Raw genomic sequence first — 20,056 nt, forward strand, 5'->3', positions numbered from 1 at the left:
GAGTTATTGCCCCAAAAAAATAGCCCTAATTAATGCTATTACCATTTATGACCGCTGACGATGCACGATGTCGACCTTGTTTCATTTCACATTCCTTACTCCATTGTGAAAATACATCTAACCCTAAACTCTCAACAGAGCTTAACCTCCAAATATATAATGGATCCAACCCTCCCATGATAAAAACTCGTTTGTTGACAACAGCAGATGAAGCTCCTTCCCTTCCTTCATTTAATTTCTACAAATATATTCTGTTTAAGTTAACATTAAATATTTAGAACCTAATAGTTATTTCTAATAGACCAAAATATTGAATAAATTAAAATATTTAAAGTTTTTAAAAACTTTTATTTTTAAAACTGATAAATTAAAGTTTTAATTAATAAAATTAATAAATTGTTTATTAATAAGGTTTAATAGAAATAACTATTTATTTAAAACCATAATGAATTTAACCATCTATAAGCATAAGACAATGTTAGATATATTTTAATAATTACTAAAATAAAATTCCTATTTTTGATAAAATTTATTTTACATTGTTGCTAACAGTACACTGACTTACTGGCATCCGTTTCCATTTTTTTGTATCAATGTCAAACAATAAAACATCGTGTGCAAAACAAGTTCCTCCCATTATAAGTAACTAATATAAAACAAGTTTAGTTTATTGTTACAAGAATTTATCTCAACAAATATAATTTCTATATTTTATTTAAATAACAATAAATACAGGATAACATACTTAAATAAGTATAAAATTGTTTTTATAAATAACTGTAAGACTGACTATCTTTAAGTTTAAATATAAAGCCATAAAAAAAATTGAACAATTTTACCTTTGTGTTTGGCCGCACTAAGTTGTGAATTTCTTCCTTAGCTTTTCATTTCATTTCTTTCAATTCAACTTCAGTAACCATAGCTTTTTCTACTTTAATTATTTTAATTGAATCTAGTTTTAATTTACTTTCAGAAAACCTATTTTCGATTGAATAGTTTTTCAAAAAAACAACCAAATTGTTAAACAATTGACCCACAGAATGACTAATTAAAAAATCATTCAGAACACTCTGATTTTCAGCCACAATTTCAATAATTAATGGCTTCCCGCTTATTTTACTAGTAAATATTTCAAGCACCCCATTTGTTACAACATCAAGTAGGCCAGACACTAGCTTTCCAGGATCAGTGCTCCAGTGTCCTTCAGCAAAGTGGCATTTAGTTTCAACAGCAAGCAAACCAGTCAACTGGAGTGTGATAATTGAAATATTTTTTTTTCTCTATTAAAACAATATGTAATGATTTATGTAATGACAAGAAAGGTTGCTAATAAACTACATTTAAGAAACCTATTCCAGTCGGTAAAAACAAACAATATTTGCAAAAGTTAATGAACTCTATTGATATACTAATATATTAAAATAAAGTTTAAGTTAAAATTTTTTTTTTAAATTTGCCTTTTAAACACAAGTGGTTGGCAAAACAAGTATTTATTTTAGGTAAAGTTTACCTTAAACCATCTAAAAAAAACAGTTGATTGAGAATTTGACTGAGATTCAAGATTTTGTTTGGTTTTTGAAGCTATGTCTTTAGAGTGTTCAATATTCAGTTCGGTTTCAGCTGGTTTTTGGAAAATGGTGTTTTTTGGAGGTTCATTATTGGGTTTTTTTGGAGCTGGTATGCGGGGAATGGTGTTTATTAGGGGTTCAACATTTGGTTTGGTATCAGCTGGTTTTGGGGGAATGGTGTTTTTAGAGAGTTCAAAATTTGGTTTGGTTTTAGGTTGGTTTTGAGGGGGTTTAAATTCCATATCTAAAAAACCAAATAAAAACAATTTGTCCACTAACCAATAATAATAAAAAAAGAAAAATCTAAAATGTTAAAAAAAGGAAATTTTACCGGCAGTATTTCCATATGTGTCTCCAAGATGTTGTATATTTGCACCAGTAATGTTGTGTTGATGCTGGACCTCAGTCTTATCTTGGTGTTGTATTTCGGTCAGCTGTTCAACATTAGTTTGTTGTTCAACATTAGTTTGCTCCTGTACATTGGTCTGCCTTGCCACCATTTGCCCCACATGATGTTGAACATTGTGAGTTTGTCGATGATCATATAAATTGATTTGAAAAGAAACTGGAGCTAAAATATTAAACCAAAAATAAATAAACAAGTTTTCAAAATTTAATCCTACATTCCCATATAATTTTCCTCTTGTAAGTACTTTTCAGTTTAAGCCAAACAATAAAACAAATTCACCTTCAGCACCAGTTACAATTTTTCCTATTCTAGCAAGTATTTCAGGAGAGTGTAGATCTTGCGGTTGTACCTAAAATTAACAAATATTTAATTATTTGAACTAAGTTCATAACAACTGAAAATTTATTATATTTACAAAAAAGCTATAGGCAATAATTTTTTTTATGTAAAAAAGATTCTGGGCAGCAAACTTTTTAAGGGTAATCTCTTAAATCTTTTACAAGAGTTGTGATATAAAGTCAAATCTAAATAGTTCCAATAATGTTAATAATCATATTTATGAACAACCACCAGATTGCCTCAACCGCAAATTAATCTTTTAAAAAAACTTAATATATATATACTTTTGATTACCATAAATCTCTTTTAGTCTTTGTTAACCAAAAGAAAAATTATTTTTAAAACCAGATGTGCAAAACTTCGGCGTATATAAATTGTAACAATATAATTTATAATTCAGTTAAGCGAAAACAGTTAAGTAAGTAATGAATTGGTAGTCGGTTTATAAAACACAACATAATACAAAAAAAGGCAAAAAATAAGACTGTAGCCCAAACTTCTTATCAGGCAAAATCACGTGTCCCTAAGGGGCCGCTACAAAACGCTAGTTTCAGGCATGCATTTTTTTCACTGAAAAAAATCTCGTGCGTGCACGCTACCATACTTTCCAGACTGGGTGGTTAGAATACTTGGTTTTACTACATAAAATTCTGGGTTCGATTCCCACTTCTTTTATTCTGTAACGTTTAAGAAAGACGATAAAAATGATATAAACATTACATTATGCAAGCTAAAACCATTCAGAAGTTTAATTTTTTTGTTTTTGGACAATTATATTTAATAACATTCTTAACTGTCAAAGGCAACTCAAGATTGGGTCGAGGTAACTTATGATACTTTATGTTTAAGCTTTAAAAACGACTTGCCTACATTTAGGATAAATAAATGTACTAAAAAGCAATATAAACTAAAAACAACAAATTTTACAAAACAAATTTACCAAACGATTTTCATTTTTGTTTTGAGATTGATCTTCCATTACTCTTGAATCTTTTCACGGCCTTGCAAAAACCAAGCAAAAATTAACAATATTTAAACCAAAAATGATTTTTTAACATAAAACTACCTAAAAACTCTGTTAAGTCAGGCCCATTAAAATGTTTAAATCGAGCACACAATAAACATTAATTTCTAATTTTATTCTTTATTTTTTTTCTATGTATTTATCTTTATCCTCAATGTGGGAAGGTCGAATGCACGACCTAAACATAGAGTAACATCAATTACCCCGACCCAGTCTCGAGTTTCCTGTGGAAGTTTGGGGAATTATTGATTATAATTGCTCGATAATTATGCTGCTGATTAAGTGCTAGCTCAGCAGGAGTTTGGACTTAAATTTTAATTAGCTTAATTTAACCTAAACCAAAAAAATAAACAGTTTTGATAAAACTCCACATAAATCCTTGTTATTTACAAAAATCACAACAAAAAACTTTGTGCAAGAAAAAATAAAAGTGCAGCATAAACGTTGTGGTTTTAAACATGAGGGGGAATACTAGACACTATGACGTCACCAATAACCACGTCACTAATAAGTATGACATCACAACCACCAATACTGCGGTAGTTAGTATAAGTGCCACAAAATACGACAGAATAAGAAAAGTTTAAAGTCGAATATTGCTATGATAAGTTTAGATCAAAAACAATTAAAAGATCAATTTCTGTTAAGTTCAAACGACAAAAAAAACTTTTCGTAACAAAACCTCATTCACGAGGTAACAATAATGCTGTGTCATGGTAAGTACCTACATAATAGTTCAGAGTTCTATTAGACAACAACTGCAAGAACATGACGTCATAACTATGACATCACAATGATAAAATTCACTAAAACTGTGCAATAAGTTTATCCTCGCACTGTTGTGGTGTGATGTTTAAGTTGAGTCACAAGTTTCGGTGGAAGTTTGGTCGACGAGGACAAGTTTATGGCGGAAAGTTGGACCAACCGGGTTCAACGAATTGCTGTGCAGAGAACGGGTTTGCGCAGCCAGTATCGCCTAAAAACAAGTTTAAGTATTTATCCTCATTATTTAAAGTGATTTTACAGCCTAAATTAACTACCATGATTCAGTCTTTAGTTGCCTTTGCCAGCTTAATAGTCTGTCATTAGGTTTTTAAGTTTAGCAAATATATAAAAAAAAGCCGGGTAACATATACTTATGACTTTGGCATGGAAGCAATGGCAATTGAACCCACAACCTCATGTTGTTATGCTCTTAACCAATGGGCTAAGGTCGTGACATTTTACTCATGACTTTGGCATGTAACCTGTGGTAATTAAACCCAGAACCTTATGTTGTGGTGTCTTTAATTAATTGGCTGAGGTTCTATGACGTGCCAAGCTAATTAAACAACCAAGATATCACCAGATGATAAAACAAATTATTTTATAAATTAACATCTGAACCAGGTTTTATAAACAAGATATTTAATAAAAATACTGAACCAAAATTTTAACTAATCTAAAACCAATCATTCGTGAATAAAACTCAAGATTCGGTTACCGTGACTACCACAAAATAAAAACTCCTCACCAAAATTCAATTATTGCCATTGCAGAAAAAATTAATTTTAAATTTTTTTGGGGTTTTTGTTTTTTTTCTAGCAATGGCAATACAAAAAATATTTTGAAAACTTAAACCAGAAAAAGTGAATCGTGCAAAAATTTGGGTGTGATGACAAAACAATATTTTACCAAACTCTCATTTGAGGAAAAATCCTGGAAAAGTAGCTCTTCGTTTCATCTAGTGGAATATAATATTAATGGAAACACTGGTACTTATTTCAAGCACACAAATATTAATGGAAACACTGACATTTTTACAAATGAAATTTTACCAAACATTTTGAAATAATTTAAACTTTTACCAATTTTACTAATACAACAAAAAATTATTTTTTTTACAAAAACTGTAAAAACAAACAAATTTTTTTTTGTTCTGTATTTTAAAATACTGAAAATCTATCCATAATGTTAATAAACATTTTCAAATAAGAATTTTTATTCATTTACTACAAATTCAAATTTTACGAATAAATACTAGATGGTTAAACTTTACTTGTTACGCAGATTTAAAAATATTACCAACCTTGTTGTAGTTTGCGTCTTCTGCTACTGAGCGTTGCATGCTAATTAGCTTCGGACCTTTCTTCATAACTCTTTTTGCTTGGCACCAGGTTTTGATCAAATCTTGTGACCACTGTTTAAACTCAACCTCAGTCTGTGTGAAAATAAGATTGTATGAGTAACAACTACAAGGGATAATTTAAATAGTTTTGTTAACTTATGCAAATTTTAATAAGCAAAGGAGAATTTTTTTTATATTTATACATAATTTAATAGTTAGAACACTTGGCCTCATTACATGAGGTCCTCGGTTCGACTCTCACTGCTTTATGCCATTGCGCCCTTGAGTAAGGTGCTATAAACAGTAAGAACTCCTACTGACCAAGCACTCAATCAGCAGCTCAATTATTTGACAATGATAATCTTAATATCCCAAACTGTCAAAGGCAACTCAAGACTGGGTTGGGTAACAAAATTAATCTATGTTTAGGTTGGAAAATTTATAACAAAACATAGAGAAATTTAGACTAACCTCACATCTGACAATAATATCCTTACTACTGTCTCTAGTGGTGATAAACAAGCAATATTTCATTCCTTTTGCTTGTCCTTCCTTTATCATTGACACTGATTCAAACACAACCAGGTTTTTCTGAGAATAAAAAACAAGTAAAGTTATTTATCTTTTGGAAACCCTGTTAATATGTGATGAGAATATAATATATAAACTTAACTTATTTTAAACATTTCATAACTTATTGTTAATATACAATTAATTAAATGTAGATATCTGCTTATTAAGTCTAAACAAAACCCTAATACTTAACAAACCACAAATTCATTTATTACCCATTCAAAAATACAAAAGTTTAATAAAATTAAGAAATACAAAATCAAAAATTAGTTTCGTAAAAACTTGGAACTAATTAAAATACCAAAACATTCTTTTAAAAACAAGCAAATTCAATTTCATTATTTTAAACACAACTTGGTTATGTTAGTCGTTACATCATCAACAAATTTAAAACTATCTGGCAACACTGCAAAAACTTTAATATAATTAATTGGCAACACCACAATAAAGTTTTATACCCGCGTCCGTATTGTAGAAACAATTGCACTACAATTTAAACTCGTGTTTGTTCGATTTATTTCCTAAAATTCAACAAAATTGACCAAACATTGAAACAATTCCTGATGGGTTCAACTATTAAACAAGAGCTTACACAATGCTAAATATTTAGAACAAATACAGATTTTTATTTTTAGGTAAACAACTGTTTCTTTTAAACAAAACTTATAACAAAATTGTTACAAAAACCACTTAAAAAGTGCCTACCGAAGTGTCCATGTCTTTCCACTCAAGCCTGTTTGGATAGAGATAAAAATATCTCTTCTGCCAAGTTGACAGAGTAAGCGGACCTCCAAGTTTGTACATTACCCCATGAAGTACAAAATCACCTTCCAGATTCTCTGTTAATTAAAAACATTTTTTTAGATAAGCAAACTATTATGGATGATGGTAACATAAGACTAATGTTCGTATAATTATTTTTATTCATAGAGAAAATTTGTTACTTAGCCAAGTCTCGAGTTAATTTTTTTTTTTAGCAGATTAATTATGCTAAATTTTATAACATTTATGGCAACTACCCGAAGGCACTACAGCATAAAAGCAGTGGGAATTGACACAGGGCTTTAAGTAGTAAAACCAAGTGTTTAGCTACAAGTTTTACGTACACCATGCTACTAGTTTTATGTTTAGTTTAACAAAATTAAACTAACCTGCTTCCAGAAGTTTATGTTTTGATTTTCTCTTTGCTTCTAATTTGTCGGTTTCATGATTGACCATGTCAAACACCGTGTCTGTTAATTAAACAACATTTTAACAATAATAATTAAAAAAGTTAGTTTAGTATAATTAGACTGTGCACACATTTTTATTACTTGGTTATTATTAAATCTTAAATAAAGTGTTTTTTAAATAATATAGTTTGTTCTCACCACAGATCTCTTTCTGCCACCTAGTGGAGACAATGAGGTCAAAATTTTTGTACAATTCCTGGTCTTGTTCGGTGATTTTCACTCCTTTTGTTTCATCATCATCGAAATTTCCGATGTCAAAGGCATCAGCTGCATTCACTTCACCACGTGGGGGCGTAAGAGGGGGTAGGTACTGTGATGTCATAAGTTTAGTTATTGTTATGTTAAAAATATTTAATAAAAAAAAAAATTTTTTTTCAACATTTTACTTTTTGTCTTTCAACTTGGTCCCAATCCACGTCTTGAAAGAAAATGTGATCCTTCAGTTCCTGACCTCTGTTTAAACAATTTAAAAACATTTACTTTAATTTAATAGGGAAAAACTTTTGTCACTTATGTTCATTTTTATATAAATCATCTTTTTTATTGAGACCAACATCACAGTTGAAAGGCATTTTTTACCATTAAAAAATCTTGACTATTTTAAAATTTTTGACCCTTTATTGTTGGTTAATCAACCTGCTGATTGGTTTTTAGATGCAGCAGCAATGAAAACCAATTAATGATAATTTCTGTTTTAAGTGCTTTTCACAGTTAACCAGACTATTAATAAAGTTAAATTAACAATGTTATTGTGAGTGAAACTTCAACAAAAATAAGACAAATATTCTAACCCTCTTCCTCTGCACCCAATTCGATCGTTCGGGTCTTTTATTAAAAGTTCGGTGAGGAACAAAGAAACTTCGCTGGAGAACGAGTCGGGCATTTTTACTTCCTGTTAAAATTAACAAGTTTGTGAAAACAAACTAAAATAAACTTTTAATTGTTTCTTAAAACTTAAATTTAGTGGTAATTATTAATTTTTATAACCTAAAATAGATTAATCATTTTAAATTTGAACTTTATTCAAAAGTTCACAAAACAATTAGAATTGTAATTAAATATAACTGCATAACAATGAAGACTATTGATGTAACAATGAATAACAATTACCATTGTCATGGTCATCTTATCAATCTCAGCTTTGTCCTTGGTCTTATGGTTGCGGAAAGGGGAATGTCCCCGGAGTAGTTTGTACAGGGTACACCCGTATGAAAACCAATCAGCCCCGACCCCGTAACTCATCCCTCTGATTAAAACTTCGGGGGCGATGTAACCGTGAGTCCCACTGTAATAAGGAATAGGGATTGTATTAGTTAATAAATAGAAGGGCTTTTAGTATTGTTGGAATACATAAAAAAACTTGAGGGGGAAAAAAACATGAATAGTGCAAGGGTTAAAACACTTGGCTTAACCGTATAAGGTCTTAGGTTTGACCCCCACTTCTTGATTGAAAATAAAATATCTAAAAAACTTGGGCTACAAGATATATAAACATAATAGGTGCAAGGGTTAAAACACTTGGCTTTACTACATAAGGTCTCAGGTTTGATTTCTACTTTCTACGTGACTGTGGCCTTTTAAGTAAGGTGCTATAATTGCAAAAACTTCTGCTAAGAAGTAATTACAATCTATATTAACCCAAACTTCAAAAGCTTTATATTATTTAAACATAAATATTATCCTATAATATAATAAGTCTCATAGATGCTTAAAAAGGGAAAATAAGTATTACCAAAACCTTTTATAATACAAAATGCAATGTTTAAAAAATTCAAATTAAAAGATGAGTTAACTAAACAACCTTGATCAAAAAAATCAAAACTTTAATTTCAAACCCCCCAAAAAATTATATAAAAAATGTCATTCAAGCCACCAGTCTAGCTTGTATTTTTACCTTTATAAATGTGCATTCATGCAAAACAATGTGAAAATTATGACAACAAACACAAAGAAGTCTAAGCTAAAAATAACGTGGAAAAAAACAAGTTATTTTTAGCGGTAAGATACTGGTATAATGCACAAGTTTATATTTAGTTTTTGGTAAAATAAAAAGTTTTAGCAAAACAATATTTAATGTATTTTAAAATTACAATCTACACTAAAAAGCATAGAAGCTGCCATTAATGTTGCTTTGCTTATTTAAGTTTTTAAAAACACAGAAATTTAATCAAAAAATTCAGTTTAATACACTTAAAAATAAGTGTTTTAAGTGAAAAGTAATCAAACACAAACCAAACTTAAACTACTTAAAAATGTTCTTGAAATAATAAAAGTCACTATCAATATTTGTTGCTATGTTAATTTCAACTTACAAATAAGAAAAATTAAAAAAATGGATGTAAACAAATATGCAATCTAAAAAATATTTAATATGCAAACAACGAAAAACATCTTTAAAATTTGTCAAAATACTAAAAGTTTTACTTACACGCTGGCATGGGGGCTTTTCTTGGATAAATCGCAAGCTAATCCAAGGTCACTAATCTTAGTGTGGCCTTTTTCATCCAGTAATATATTGGCAGGCTGTCAAAATATGAATATAAATAAAAATTCAATAAAGTTAAATCTTCGGATTGTTTTTTTTTTATAATATCAACATTGATATAATAGAAATTTATAGGTCTATAACATTGATACTGAAATTTAAAAGTCATTGTAAAGATTTCAATCAAAAATTCAACTTTTTTGTTTTAAATTTTGCTTAACTTTGTTTTTTTTTGTTTATTGTAAGCATATTATTACTCATATCCTTCTAAGGGTTTTATGATAACTTTATGTAAATAAAAAGGGTCGTAAATTTAACTGCAGGAACTAAAGCAAATATTTTGTAGGCGGATATATAGAGGAAGATTTTAAACTGTCAAAAACAAATTTTAAAGCTTAATTTTGAAAAATGCTGAATAATATATGAAAGGGAAATAAAATTAAAACTATTTTTTAGTTTATATATATAGTAATATCATTATTGCGTTATTTGCTTGTTATTTATATCATTATGTTTACTTATATTTTAAATATTTTATATCCACCATTTAGTATATAAATCCAAAAAAACGTAATATATTTTAAAATTACATTTACTTGGAATTGAACCACAAACCTTGAGGTCTCTGTAAACAATCCCCTGCATGTGCATGTGGTCAAGTCCGAGCAAAATTTCCGAAGCGTAAAATCGAACTTCGTTCTCGGTGAAAGTTCCTCTCTGTGTAAGTTGATAATGTAAATCTCCACCTGTGATGTCATAATAACATTGTAGGTTAATTATGTTGTCACTATAATTGTTGTTATGTCATATTTAGCCTAGTATGATGTCATAATAAAAGAAATATTTTGATTTTATATTAAAAATGTCATTTCAAATAAATTTTTTTTAAAAAAACATAAATTTTAAACTATTTAAAGCATAAAATACTAGGAACAAATAATTTAAAGGACCACAAAAAAAAACAAGTTCTAAATACAGCAACAAATCAAAATCTTTAGTGCAGAAAATTCTAGGAAAAAATTAGACTTTTTATAAATAGAACAAAAGTTTTTCTAACTTGGATGAGTTCATTTAAACATTTCAAATTACGGGAACAAAATACACAAATGGTTGAAAATAAAAAGGGTTAATTTCAATAAGTTTGCTTTATTTTAAATCTATTTCTATTTTTAAATTAGCAATTTGAAATAAAAAAATACAGCTTTAAGTCATTTTACCATTTATAATATTGTTAAAATTTTTAACTTTAAATATTTAACTTTTATTATTTGAAAAAGACTTTTTATTTACCGTTCATTAAATCGAGGACAAAGCACAATTTATCCGGAGATTGAAAAGCATAAGAAATACAAACAATAAACGGAGAATCAACCTAAAAATAAAATATTTTTAAAATTTAAACAATAAAAAGACGATTTAAAAAATATAATGAACATTTAAATATAAATAATATAGTTACTGATATTAATATTTTATTCTAATTTTAACAAGTTATTTAATAATTAATTCAAATGCATAATTTGTAAACAATTTATGTTTAATGCATTTAAAACATTAGGATTTAATTGTTTATTAAAGTTGTTAATGTTTAAAAGGATTGGTAATACAATTAATTATGTGAATAGTTTAAACAGTTTAAAAAAAAGGTAAAATATTAGTAATAACATGTTGAAAAAATTTTCCTTTTTTGTAGTTAAGTAAAATCTGCAAAAGCAAATATATGAGGTAACAACTGACACAATGACGTTAATTATGACATCATTTCCTCTCATTTATTTGCATTTTAAATATTTAAACATGCTTAAGTTTCCTAATTTCAAAATTTTTTTTAAATCAAGTCAAAAAATATTATTTATTAAAAGAATTAAAAGAATATTATTTATTAAAAGAATAATTTAAAACCCTCTTTTAAGAATTGAAATGTTTTAACGAAATTAAAATAAATTGAATTAAAGAATTCTGAAACTGGAAATTAGTTTTAACGTCAGAATAAATCAATAAAATACAAAAAAACCTATTTAAAAAAGATTACGGAAATGTTATTTATAATTTGTTAGAATTAAATTTATAAAAATTCATAAATTGTTTACGGTAAAATCTGTAAAACATTTTTAAATTATTATTTTTAATTTTCTTAATTTTTCTTCTACATTTTTTGTTCTGTTTTTTTTTTTTTTGCTTAATTTTTTTTGCTAAATGGTTATATTTTAGTCTCACACTCACCATCTGCAGCATTTTTCTCTCGTTTAACGACAACGATTCTCCTTGTTTTAACTTTATCCTCTTTTTATCCAAACACTTCATTGCATACCTAAAATAAAACAATTTTAATAAACTCAAGTTTTAAAAATTCATTTAACCAATGTAATGAAAACTTAATTAAGGAATTACCCCCTTTACTCTAGATTAATCAAAAATAAACTTATGAAAAATGAACCCAAATTGAGGATAAACTTACATTGTCCCAGTGTCTGCTTTCCTGCACCCATAAACCTCCCCAAAACCCCCTCTCCCGATAATTCGGTGCACACTAAAGTCATTCATGGTCAACTGGAAATCAAAGAAAAAGTTTTAAAATAAAATTAATTTGTTTTTCTTATTCATTAATTAGTATTTTTAAGATAATTATAGCTCAATTTTTTACAAAAAAATTACAAAAATTTGGTAAATTAGTGCCCATAAATAGAACACATTAATATAAATTTAAAAATTCCAAATATTAAATAAAGAAATAAACAAAAGAAAATCACGGTGGTCCTATTTTAAATGTATCTATAGATTAGCCAAGATTAAAGAATTTTCACTTGACATAAGCCAATATGACATAATAAACAGATGTTATGACATCACAAATAAATTTAATACAGTAAGGATACAAACTGATCAGTAAAAACATTTATTTTCAGTTTCAATTAGGAGATAATTACAATTCAGTCGCAAATGTCTGATAATTAGTCCTAATTAACATTTCGTAAAAATATAATTTAACAATATAATGATAATAATGATTCTCACAAAATTTTTGAAAATATTTCAAGCATTTTAAATCAGTTTTTATTTCATTTACACAAAAGTTGAAAAATAACACATTTAAACAAAATCAAAAAATAATTTAGAAAATCTCAAAAAATATTTATCTTAAAAACACAAATCATATTAAATAAGTGATGTGCATAGAAGCATTAATTCTTAATAATACTTAAAATTTTTACCTTTAGGCTGAGTTCTAAGTTTTTCCACTGAAGATATCTGGTAAATTGATCACTAAATAATAAAAACAAAAGTTAATAAAAGTTTTTTTCTAAAATCTAAAAATTTGTTTAAAAATTTATCCATAAAAAAATAAAAATCTAATTTTTTTGTTCTAAACACATTAAAAATTTAATAAAATTGAATTTTGCAGTAATACAAAAAATATTAAAATATTAAATCTGACTTTTTATTAAAATATATTCATGAATAATGAATGAAAAGAGATTTAATAAATGTAAGGGACGATTTAAGTGATAAAAAACCAAGATTTAAAACATCTGTTAAATATTTATAAAAAAATAAAAAAATCACCAAAATCCGATAATTGAACATTTATCGACGTGACTTTTATTTAAGATTATTTTTATTTATACTTTTAATTATCGAAAAAAAATTGATAACGAACAAGAATTAATCAATTTTAATCTTCAAAACAAACTTGAAATTTTTTAAAATTAAAGTTGAAAAAAAAACACAAATATTAATGCTAACATACGTAGTGTTAACTAAAATACAAGATGCCCTAAGGCCTGATTTTGTTAGATTGGCATTTCCTTTTACATTAAAACACATTCAATAAAATAGAAATTGTCAAATATTTTAGTTTAGTTTTAAATAAATGACGTTAAAGTGTCAAAATTATTTTTCACCAAAAAGCTGTTGCAACAATTTTTAATTTTTTTTTGTGTAAAACGAAGTTAAATTTTTTTTTTTTTTTTTTGTGTAAAACGAAAATTAAAGTTAAAATTTATTTTTTAGTTTTAATACAGTTTTTTACCATGAATAAATTTGAAAACAAAAAGTTTATTTTAAAACGGAAACTGTAACAAGCCTTTTAAAGACTTTTTTATTTAAAAATAAACAATGTTTATTAAAAACTTTTTTGACTTCATTAGCTTGCAAAAAAAATGTTAACAATAATAATTTGGTTTAAAAAAAACACTTTAAAATAAAAATTGAACAAAATTACCTTTGTAGAAAAGCATCAAAAAATGAAACTTTTAAACTTGTTTTCACCTCAGGAATATAAATCTAAATAAAACATTATAAAAAGTTATTGAAGAATTAAAACTTTAATTTTAAGCTAAACTTGTAAAAAATAAGTTTTAATTTTTTTTTACTTTTAATTAAAAGTTTGCATTATAAAAATATTTAATTTGAACCAATAATTTAATATTTATAAAAAAATTTTTTTTTTTAAATACCGGTTTTAAATTATTTAAATTCATAAATGGAAAAGGAAAAGTTCCACTCATACATACAAAAAAGTGTTTTTTTTTGGCAAATTAAAGATTTTATAAAGATTAAGTATTAACCATATAAATTTTAATCTGAATATGTAATAAATGAATGTAAAACATTTTTTTTTAAGTTATTTTTTGTTACAAAAAAACAATAATTTAATATTTATATAAAAAGTTTTTTTTCCAATTTTAGATTGGTTAAAACCATTTTATTTCCTAGATAGAAAAAATACATAGCATAGTTCTTGAATAAAATTTGTTTTTGGCAAATTGAAGATTTTATAAAAGTTAATAATAATGACCTGAAAAAGATCGATCGTAAAAAGTTTCTTCTGAATTTTTGCTTTAATTTTGTCCGTTACACTTTTAGAGAATTCCTAAAAATTTGGAAAAATTAATAAAAAATTGTCAAAAATAATTAAAAATTGTTAAAAAAACAAACATTTTATATAACCGCACATATTTTTAAAGTTATTTAACTTTAAAACCACAGGTTTTTATTTTAGTATTAAATTTTAAATTTATTTTAGTATTAAATGTTATAACAAATGTAATCTTATTTTTCTTAAAATATAAATTTTAAAACTGACAAAATTATAAAAAAAAATATTTAAAACAAAAATAAAATGACAGTTGTAGAAATATATATCCAATTAAATTCCAAAAATTGGAATAAAATCAATATTTAAATGTCAGACCTCTATTATAAATGTATCTATTTTTATTCAAAAACCTTGCTATTCCCATCCATATGTTGATATATTATTATAACATTTATAATCACATATTATGCTCATTTTTTATGAATTTATTTATTTATGTTATATTAAATTATGATTTATATTTTTTGAAATTATTTTTGTTTTTATATATTAAGGTTCAGCCTTATATACAAATAAACAGGATATCAAATTTCATAATTTGATTGAAAATAAAAAATTGTCTAAAAATATATTATTAAATAAAAAAAAAATTTTAAAAGTTATTTCTACATAAGATGTAACATAATGCAACACTTTAAGTCATATAAAGGCATTTTTTACAGACAAAAAACACGGTTCTGTGTTGTATGGTGTGCAAATGTTCCTAAATTATAAAAATTGCCAAAGTTTAACTTACATCAGGGATACAACGAAGTAACCCGGGCATAATAAACCGATCAAATACCATTTTAGCTTGGTCCGCTCTTTCTGCTTCAATATCAATACTCTGATAAGTTAAAATCTGGAATATTAAAACAGTTAAAGTTTAATTGTCAGTACTAAGATGATTGTAGTTTAAAGCTTTACAACGATTTGTCAAAAACAGAAATAAGATTTAATATAGTATAGGTAAACATCCACTTGTTACTATAGAGTAAAAATAGGAACCTTCTTAAAATTGATAGTTAGGTATCATAAAAAAAATTTTTTATTAAATAGACGCATTTCTGAGAAATCTAACTTTTAAAAAATGTCATTTTACTAAAATTTTGGTTAAAATTCTTTAAAAATTAAAAAGGCATTTTACAGGGGAAGATTTGGTAACGGTAAGTTAGTATAAAATGTCTCATGGTCGGTAGAATGCTTTTCAGTAGATAGTTCTTGGTAAATGTCTCAATAATTAAATGGTATTCGGGAAAATGACGATAATCCAGACAAACAAATGCTTGATAATGCAAGTTGTTTATTTAAAAATATTGTAGTGACTGAATTGTATAATGAACATTAAACCTTGTGCTGAAGAAATCAATAATTTAAAAACAGCGTCTATCAATAAATAATTCAAAGTAATTGCGGATAATAATACCGTGTTGGTAATATTGTCAGTATGTGGTTTACTAAATAAGAAAAAAAAAGATTATAAAAATCAAGAAAATTAAATTGTCTTTAAATCAAAGCTTTTAAAGATCTTGTTTAATTTTTACAGATAATTTTTTACTTATATATATAATGACAATTTCTTATTTATAAATTTTCAGGCAGCTATTTTTCAATGATGATTTTCTTCAACCACTTTAAGGTTTAAAAATAACTTAAGTCTAAAATAGCTATACAAACAATTCTCTAAACTTAAACATTCTTAAAAATTAAAATTTGAAAACCTTTTTAAAGATTATAACATAAGCACTTTAGATATAAAATCAATTAAATATAAATCTATATATTACAAGAACAATAATAGTACATAAAAATAAGTTTTAAAAAAGATGCCTTATGGAAAATCTTATAAGATAACATTTATTTAAGGGTTTAAGGAAATAAAAAGAATAAAAATGCAAATAACAAATTAAAAAAAAAGGGAAAATATTAATTTTTAATTGGAATAACAACCACAGCCTGGTTAGATGTTAAAATGTAAGGGTAGGTTAAATTAGAATAGAAGTTAATCAAAAACCTGTTGAAACATGACTGGCATATCCTGTTAATTATATTTCAACCAGCACCATTCTATTTAAAGATTATAACAAAAATTAATTCAGTTGTTCACAACAGATATATATTTATGTAATATTTAAAAAACTAAAATATATTTTTTACTTCTTTATTTGATTTTTTGGTTTGTATTTCTTTAAATTTTATTTTATTTTATCGTAATTATAATTGATTTAATTTATATTGGGTTTGGTGACCATGCCATAACATACTTAAAATCTTTGTGTAAACATTAATACTTATGGCATGTTTTAAATCATTAAATTAATTTTTTCATTTTTTCCCGTCGCATTGATGTAATATTAATTGTATATATATATTTTATTATTCACTGTCATTGATTTGCGAAAAACCAAAATAAATAAATCCTAAAAAAAGTTTGTAAAATTTGTTTCTAATTATAACAGAAAAAAATGTTTTTAATTTTCTCAATTTGTTTTGTCAGTGTCTAAAAATATGTTTATATTTTATAAAAAAAACAAAAACCTTTTTTGCAAGTTAATTGTTTAGTTATCATGTAACGTTCGAGAATGGTTTCAATTTAAAATGTCACTCCCCCAAAAAAACTAACCAGAATTTTATATTTTATACAACAAAACAAGACTTTTAATAACCGAAACTTATATTCTTTATGGGATTAATAATATTGACTAACCATAAATTAAAACTCAAAAAAGAAACTGAAAAATTTAAACTTTAATTTATGTTAAAATCTTCACTTACCTCCTCATAGAAAAGTAACTGTGGAATTGGAAGTTCAGATTGGGTACAAAACTCTTTGAACAGACGATATCCTAGAAAGTAATAAAAACATAATTGCATTAATGCGCTTTTAATTAGCATTCTATAAACCATATCATAAAATCAATCCCAAAAACAGATTTAATCAATAAATAAATGCAAAAAGATTTATTACTAGATAATGTAACTAACCATATCAATATATATAACATTAATATAGAATTATATATATATATATTTATATAGTTTAGTTTAGTTGTTTTAAAAGTAAAATAATACAAAAAAGACTTAAAAAAACATATTAGAACTAAGCAAATAATAGAATACCACAGTCTAAATACAACCCAGCTGTATAATCAATGTTAATCTTTATGTTAGTATTAATGTCACATTATTTCAATTGTATTTCAACACATTTATCAATACTGGGTCAATATTATTATACAAATTGTTTTGGTTAAAGGAAAAAAGGGTGGAGTAAAGGAAAAATTGGTGTTAGGTTGACAAACAGTATGGGTAGTTAAACTAGAAGTATTGGGGTTAAAAAATTGGGAGACTCAATTTGGGGTTTGGGGTGTATAGTAGAAGGGTTTAAACTAAAAGATGTAAGCTTATCTAAAATAATGAATTTTAAAGACAAAAGTGTTTAAATTAAGAAGATGGTGAAGTTATATTAAAGTTTTTTTAAGCATTATACCCTATTTAAAGGTAAACATTAAAACAAAAGTTAACAAACAAATTTACAAATACTTTAATCAATTTTTTTTATTTTTCAATCATTAAAAAGTGTAACCTTAATAAGGAGATTTATTAAAACAATTTAAAACATAAACTTACCAATTTCTTGGCCAAATATTTCTTCGAATTCAACTAATTCCCTTTCTGTCAAATACTTCAACATTAAACATCGGATGCTAAAAAAATAAAATTAAAAAATTATTTTGTTCAAAATTACAAAACTTAAAAAAAAAATTTTGTGAAATTTTTTTACATGAATTTTCTATCATCCAGTATGAAAAATTAATATTCAATTGGATTCATTTCTTGCTTACCATCAAATATTAAAATGTTAATTAACAAAATCTCTATATTAATATATTTCAGCCTGGTGTATTAATATTAAAATAAAATTATTCAGAAAACTTTTTAAAATGATTTTTTACATAAAAAAAATTTAACAGAATATTTTTTTTGTCAAGTTTGGTTATAAAAGTAGAAAACTTTGTTGTGTTTGACTTAATGATATTAACACTGCAGTTAAATAAAGCTCTAAGCTTAAAACCAACAGCTTAGGATATACCAGCAATTTCACACCACAAAATATTCCTTAAAATGTGTTTTAAATGGGTTTGGTGACCATGCCATAACATACCTAAAATCTTTGTATAAACATTAATATTTATGGCATGTTTTCAATCATTAAATTGATTTTGTCATTTTTTGCCGTCGCATTGTTGTAATATTTATCGTGTAAAGTTTTATTTACCTTTATTGAAGTAAAGCAGCGTTACTTTGAAAAGTAAGGCAGTGTGCATGCACAAGGTTTTTGTGTTTAAACAAACACACATCTAAAATTAGTGTTTCATGCTTGGTGTCTAAAAAACTTTAATAAATACGCGAAAAAAAATCACACCTGCCCGCATTGGTTGTTAATTTTGGTGCAAGTGCTTTGTTATACAGTACCACGCACGAGATCTCGTCTAAAACTGCCCCTTTCTTTCTAGACCGACATGAAAAACGAAATAAAAAAAAGGGAATCAAGAATACCTTGGGTCTGGAAGTTGCATTCGTTTGACGGCTCTTGCTGCTGGAGCTCCCTTGCTCTTCTCCATCGCCATCAAGTACGAAACATCTGCTAACACTGCTTCCAAATCAGCCATTTTAAAGATTTTGTTTCACAATTTAAAGTTAAAATGTTGTATTACTTCATTTTTAATCAAACTTAAAAACTTAAAATCTGAAATTTAAATTAAAGAACTGTTTTTGATTTCAATTATCACAAAAACAGATTTTTTTAAAAAGTTATCCAATTGTCAGATTGTTTATTTAATAAAGTAATTGTTTTGTCATAAACAACTAGGATTTATATATTTCAACAATCATTTAAATAATACAACAATTAAATAATTGTAAATAACAAACAACCTAATTGTTTATCCATTTACTTATAATAATACAATCAATTAAAAAATAAAATATTTGCCAGTCTGTCCTGTTTGTTATTATATATGTAAACTAAATTTAGGCAATATCACACTAGTTAAATTATTCTAACAGTTGCCATTATTTTAACGTAAAATTGATAACTAAATTATCTGTAAAACTAAAACTGTATTATTATAAACATTTGCCAAATCGTCTAACCTAAACAACTAAAAATATACATTTTTTAACTCGGCAGCCCGGCATATTTGATGAAGTTCTAAAAGAAAAAAAAAAAATCTATTTCCAATTGAATCAATTTTAATCTCAAGTTTAATGTTAAGTTAAATGTTATAACCAAACCCTAATGTAAACAAGAGCTAAGGATGATCAAATTCACGACTTTTGTTTTAATCACTTCCTTGGGCTGAACCAATTCGAGATAAACATAAATAAAAGACAAAGTAAATAGAGGTCGTGACCGACGTATGGCACGTCACGAGGCTGGTAATTTTTTTTGTATATA

The 20,056-nt window shown here is 26.0% G+C and overlaps 2 protein-coding genes across 3 annotated transcripts; both read right to left on the reverse strand.

The window, feature by feature from the left end:
- Window positions 1-566: 566 nt before the first annotated feature.
- Window positions 567-3,395, reverse strand: LOC145760846 (uncharacterized). Its single transcript, XM_082574539.1, has 6 exons — window positions 3,257-3,395; window positions 2,257-2,326; window positions 1,900-2,139; window positions 1,511-1,812; window positions 840-1,280; window positions 567-646 (listed from the first exon to the last, which is right to left on the reverse strand). Exons 1-5 carry the CDS (start codon window positions 3,293-3,295, stop codon window positions 885-887), a joined length of 1,047 nt encoding a protein of 348 aa, XP_082430665.1. The 5' UTR covers window positions 3,296-3,395; the 3' UTR covers window positions 567-646; window positions 840-884.
- A 290-nt stretch (window positions 3,396-3,685) lies between these two features.
- Window positions 3,686-19,341, reverse strand: LOC145763615 (G protein-coupled receptor kinase 3-like). 2 transcript variants are annotated; one of them, XM_082575100.1, is made up of 22 exons: window positions 19,156-19,341; window positions 18,226-18,302; window positions 17,371-17,441; window positions 15,353-15,457; window positions 14,536-14,610; window positions 13,960-14,021; window positions 12,950-13,001; window positions 12,196-12,287; window positions 11,961-12,048; window positions 11,028-11,109; window positions 10,353-10,483; window positions 9,681-9,775; window positions 8,363-8,537; window positions 8,044-8,144; window positions 7,639-7,705; window positions 7,391-7,562; window positions 7,172-7,252; window positions 6,726-6,859; window positions 6,479-6,541; window positions 5,919-6,038; window positions 5,409-5,540; window positions 3,686-4,316 (listed from the first exon to the last, which is right to left on the reverse strand). In XM_082575100.1, the coding sequence occupies exons 1-22, from the start codon at window positions 19,266-19,268 to the stop codon at window positions 4,194-4,196; spliced, it is 2,211 nt and encodes a 736-aa protein (XP_082431226.1). In that variant the 5' UTR covers window positions 19,269-19,341; the 3' UTR covers window positions 3,686-4,193. The 2 variants fall into 2 exon arrangements, with proteins under 2 accessions (XP_082431226.1, XP_082431228.1); XM_082575102.1 differs by lacking the exon at window positions 6,479-6,541 and having other exon boundaries at window positions 3,687-4,316.
- Window positions 19,342-20,056: the final 715 nt, after the last annotated feature.

This window comes from Corella eumyota, chromosome 1 (assembly GCF_963082875.1).
Source record: "Corella eumyota chromosome 1, kaCorEumy4.1, whole genome shotgun sequence".
Classification (NCBI taxonomy): Eukaryota; Metazoa; Chordata; class Ascidiacea; order Phlebobranchia; family Corellidae; genus Corella; species Corella eumyota.